The 5,418-nt window shown below is 29.8% G+C and overlaps 1 protein-coding gene across 4 annotated transcripts in view; it reads left to right on the top strand.

Annotated features, from left to right (window-relative positions):
• Window positions 1-5,418, top strand: part of RNPC3 (RNA binding region (RNP1, RRM) containing 3) — a 38,000-nt gene that overhangs the window by 17,706 nt on the left and 14,876 nt on the right. For 2 of the 4 annotated variants that reach the window (XR_896353.2, XM_011368169.2), the window contains exons 11-14: window positions 439-533; window positions 630-688; window positions 2,727-2,859; window positions 3,562-3,632. Coding sequence is in view for 3 of the 4 variants with exons in the window: in XM_011368169.2 (XP_011366471.1) it covers window positions 439-533; window positions 630-688; window positions 2,727-2,859; window positions 3,562-3,621 (347 nt within the window). In the remaining variant the exon portion in view is untranslated. Of the gene's footprint in view, window positions 1-438; window positions 534-629; window positions 689-2,726; window positions 2,860-3,561; window positions 3,633-4,694; window positions 5,199-5,418 lie in introns of those variants that run through there. The other 2 variants (XM_011368183.2, XM_023536197.1) reach the window with 2 other exon arrangements.

Here is a 5,418-nt window from a genome sequence, read left to right as displayed (position 1 = left end):
AGCTGTATAGGAATTCAGGATCCACAATCCTAAATACTTGATGATTATGTTTGAGTACTTCATTCTTAGGTTTGAATATGTTGGTGCCTGGTGCTTTGGGAAATTGACTTTAAGCAAAATAGTTACACCAATGATTGATAACATATTAATTTGCTTCAGTCTTTAATAAAGTAACTCATTTAAAGGAGTTTTAATAATAGATACTTTATTGGATAAATTTTAGTTATTCTAAATGCCTACAATTTTTAAACTAATTTTTATATTATCAATTCAGGTTTTTAATTGGTACTTTTATCCCATTAGTAACATTGCTATTCTTAGTTTTCATAATTTTATAATGCTTATTTTATCTGTTTAACAGTTATTATGGTATAGGTTTTTTTTTTTTAGTTGATGAAAATGTCTAAATTTTATATCCTTGTTTTGTTTTTAAATAAGAAATGGAAACACTTTCGGTTTTCAGAAGTTATGAACCTGGTGAACCAAACTGTAGAATTTATGTAAAGAATTTAGCTAAACATGTTCAAGAAAAGGTAAGTTGAAATTTATAAATAAATTTTTTTATGTTTTGCTTTTTGTTTTTACTAGACCTCCTTATTTGTCTTTTTTTGTTGTTGTTGAAATTCTAGGACCTTAAATTTATTTTTGGAAGATATGTTGACTTTTCATCAGAAACAGAACGGATAATGTAAGTGGCAGTCATATTCTCAAATTATGTTTTGTTTTTATCTGTTACAGAGTAACCCTTTTTTATCCCAACATTTTTTCTTTAGAGATAAAAATTATATGAAGAAATTACTGTTATGTATTGTGTAAACTTTTAGATGTCTAGATCAGGAATCAGCAACCTTCTTTGTAAATGGAAAGATAGTAAAAATTCAATACTTTTATTTATTGCAGTCCATATAATATCTGTTTCAACAACCCAATTCTGTCTTTGTAGAATGAAAGCAGCGATAAACAAAACATAAACAAATATTAATGGCTGAGTTCTAGTAAAACTCTTTACAGAAACAGGCCTCATAAATTCCAGCCTCAATCTGCAGCTCTAGAGCAGTGGTTCTCAAACTTTAACGTGCATAAAAATCACCTGAAGATCTTAGTAAAACAGTTTTGTGAGTCCATCCCCAGAGAGTCTGTTTTTCTGGGTTGAGGTATGGACCATAAATTTTTATTTCTGAAAGGCTCATATATGATACCAAATCTGTAGATCCAAAGACTACACTTTGAAAACTACTGTTTTAATATCTGATCCAGTAATCTATGGCAGTCAAGCAAAATTTTTTAGATTCTTACCCTGGCAGTAACTTCTTTTAATTGGACTGCATTAGGCAAGGCTCCCAATTTTGTGAGAGTGGAAGAGAGAGAGACGATTTGTAAATGATATAAAAGCTAATGTTTAGAGAAATTTCTTTGAAATTTCATAATTATTTAGCTCCAAAATATGTAAGACCCTGGGCCATATAAATTAGAAGTAGGGATAACTAGTAAAGGTAAGGAGAGAGACTTGAGTTGAGATAAAATGGGAGTGACTTTAACTAGCTAATTGTATTTTAATCATCTTATGAAACCAGTACTTTTAAAGGCTTATCTGGCCTATGTACCTTTTTAGATAGCATGTCTAAAATGTCTTAAAATTCTCCATTTTACTCCTTTGTGGCAGATATCTCTTTTTATCAGGATATCAAACGTTTCTTTTGCTGGCCATGGAAAACACTGGTGGTCCATTTTCATGTTGCTGCCTTTGAGTCATGATTATAAGGAAAAGAAAAAATATATCTACATATAAAAAAATTTTTTGTATATAAATACATATATGTGTATGTGTATACATTCTTTCTATTTCTAGTATTGCCTGCAATTAGAATTTGATGGGAAAAAATAATTATATATTGAGAAAGCTGTACTGTACATGACAAAATGATAAATTAATAATTGTTTCCCATGGGACTAGCCATGTGAATTTTTTTTAAAAATTGCTGAATTTTTTAATGCTTTACATACTTTAGTTAGTCCTATATAGACTATCTAAATGGTAGGCAGTGCTTATAAATTACAGTCTTATTTTTCTGAAGAGTTTTAAATATAATTTTTTATCAAAAATGTTGAAAAATAATATACTATGGAATAACAGAACACTATACTTGGAATAAAGAAATCTGATTTGTGTTTTTGTGTCTAACTTTAGCTATCTGTCTGACCCTGAAATGACTTTCTTTGTAGGCATCACTTATAAAATAATGGTTTTGACTAGATGATCAATAAGTCCCTTCTTACTCAAATTCTGCGTTACTTTTTAGTGGTCCTTGTCTGACCTTCTATTTTTGGTTTTATAGTTCTTTTTATCACTTGAGTAGATAGTATTGAATTTGCTGCATGAAATTTTTTAAAAATAGAGATCTGAAATAAAAACATAAGAAATTTGCTTTTATAGCTGCTAGTAATATAATTTTTAAATCACATAAATACATGTAAAATAGCTAAAAAAAAGATATAAGCACATCATCAAATTTACTTTACATACTTATAGGATCCATTTTAGACCAAATATAAAATAAAATTTTAGAAAGCTCTGAGTAATCACTGTGCTAATTAGATTGTATAGTCATTTTTTTTTTTTTTTTTGCTCTGAAATGGCAAAATTTAAAATTTTCATCACATTTCCATTCATTTCATCAAATTGCTTGGCAATCTTTGAAGCAAAACCACTCTTCCTTGACTTCTAGGTTTGATATACGCTTGATGAAAGAAGGTCGCATGAAAGGACAAGCTTTCGTTGGACTTCCAAATGAAAAAGCAGCAGCAAAAGCCTTAAAGGAAGCTAATGGATATGTTCTTTTTGGAAAACCTATGGTGGTTGTATCCTTTATATCAGTCTGTTCCAAAGATTATGTAGTTTTTTGGGGTAGGGTATAATTGAAACTAATTTTTATTATCCTTTAGAAATCTCAACAACTGGAATTATAACTTGACATACTCAATTACAGACATACTTAGCTAAGTCAGATGAGTGTTATTCAGATTTTTATTGGGAGATAAAGGAACCTCAGCAGCATGTGGTTATTAAAATTAAGCCAAGTCTAAACATAGCACAAAATTACATACTCATGCTACGCCTGAGACTACAGTATCCAGAAATACATTTGAGGCCATTGAAAAAGGATATGGTTCATTGTAGCTTTATTATTTTATATTTTTATTGTAATTCATATTTGTATTTGAGAGTTTCCATAACCAAAATATATCATTGATTAACCATTCTGCTTTTAGTAGTTAATGCAGTTTGCAAACTAGATAGCAGGATAGATGACAAGAGTGAAGGTCTAAGTGTAAAAAATATTTACTGTAAAGAAAAGGTAAATTTTTAATTTCTCCTCCAAATCCTGGATAGTAGATAGGAGGCACTTGGAAAAATATTTGACATGTGTCTGAGAGTAGGAAGATAAATATGAAAGATAAATTAAAAATGGTACTCCTGCCCAACATTAGAAAGGTCTTGATAATTACTTACAAAAGATTACTTTCATGTTTGTGAAGGAAACCTTAATTTTTAAATATTAGCAGTTTGCTCGATCTGCTAGACCAAAACAAGATTCTAAAGAAGGAAAAAGAAAGTGTTAAAAATTAGTAAGGTAAGTGCGGATATAAATTAATAAAAGGATGCAACTTTTTTTGAGATAATATTAAGGAATAGAGTAGTAATTCAGATATCTCTTAAGGTTTTTAAAGACTCAATGGGATCCATCCATCCATCTACCCATCTCTGTCTCTAACTATGCAGTTAAATCCCATTAAACTTCAAAATTATAACTACAGAATAAACCCATTTGTATGTAAAAGTTAAGTTTAGAGAATTAATTTTATAAGGGGAATGTATTTGTCCTTACTTATTCTGCCTAGTAAAACAGTGATTCTTAAACTTTGACATATATTATCAACAGGAAGGCTTGATAAAACAGATGGCTAGACTATCTCCTCCCGCCCCTGACCCAGAGTTTCTGACTCATTAGGTCTGGGATCCGGGCCTCGGGTAACTAGCCCTTCCAGTTTTCCTGTGACTGACCATTTTTCGAGGATACCTGACTTTTAGTGCTGAAATTGGGAAACTGTTTACCAAAGACAAATTGGTGACCTTTGGTGGGGCCTGAGAATTTGCATTACTGATTACTAATTGCTCACTTAAAAGAAATACATAGGTGGTGGTGGGTGGGTGGGTGTGTGTGTGTGTGTGTGTGTGTGTGTGTGGAATGAAATCTTTTGTCTTTCAAATATGTAATTTTAATTCATATGTAAGTAATTTAAAAATGGTAGAATTAAGCTCTTTAAACTTTAAAGTTTGTATTACATTGATTTAAGAAAGATGAGTAGAAATATATTTGTTTTTTTATTTTATTTTAAATCTGCCTTTGTAAACTAGAAAAAAAAATGGGTCAAATTACCAGTGTGTTAAACTGAAAAAATTATATAACTAAGAGAAAATTTGTTTAATGTTTATTCCTTTTGTAGAGACACTGTGAATATTTGAATTTTGTTTTAAAGTGTCTATATTGGAGTAGTCAGAAGTCTTACAAATACCTGAGTGGAACAGTTAACAAAAAATACTTTCAATTGTGTGTTTTTAAAAAATCATTTATTTGTAAATTTAATGTGAAAAATAAGAAAAAATTAAACTACATTCTGCTGTTCTTCTTTAGAAGCATTCCTGCGTAAATACTGCTGTAATACTGTCATACAAAGAGTATCCTTTCTTGTTGTATCCTTTTTGGGGCAGTGCTTTTTGGATTTTGTTTTTCTTAGAAATGTTTTGTCCCTCCCCCATCCATTGATTCAGAGTAAGCAATATTTTTTTTATAATTTATTCAAATGAAGTACTTCTAAAATATCAGTGTTGCTTGAACAAATCTTTTATTTGTTTTTTTTTTTAGATTTGTTGCTAAATTTCCTATGTTGTCCTTTAGGTTATGAAATTTTTCCAGGGAAAGTTAGTGAATCAGGTCAATTTATTTACTTATAGAATGTGTGCATTTCCTTTAATACAGAATTTAGTTTTGTTCTATTTATGTATTTCCTAAACCTAATTTAGTAACACATGTGTTCTGTTTTATGACATATTTGGTTTAGGTATTCTGTATAATGTGTTGTAAAATTTGGGGAAAGGATTTTTTTTTTTTCTTTTAAAAAGCACATATATCGAAAAGTGAAATAACTGGATTTCTATGTAAATTACAAATAAGAGCAGCAGACCTCACATCTGAGGTTAATGTTATTATTGAAATCTCTTTTGAGATAGAGAGCAAGTAGAAGTATTTTTTTCCTCTTCTTTTTCTAAACAAAATGAAACGAAAGAAAGAAGAGTAACAGAGGGAAAAGACAGAATGTTGACTCAGGGTGTAGTACATTAAGTGAAAAGAAACAATC

This window comes from Pteropus vampyrus, unplaced genomic scaffold, assembly GCF_000151845.1.
Source record: "Pteropus vampyrus isolate Shadow unplaced genomic scaffold, Pvam_2.0 Scaffold6, whole genome shotgun sequence".
Lineage (NCBI taxonomy): Eukaryota > Metazoa > Chordata > Mammalia > Chiroptera > Pteropodidae > Pteropus > Pteropus vampyrus.
This window is presented reverse-complemented; position numbering and strand designations above follow the sequence as displayed.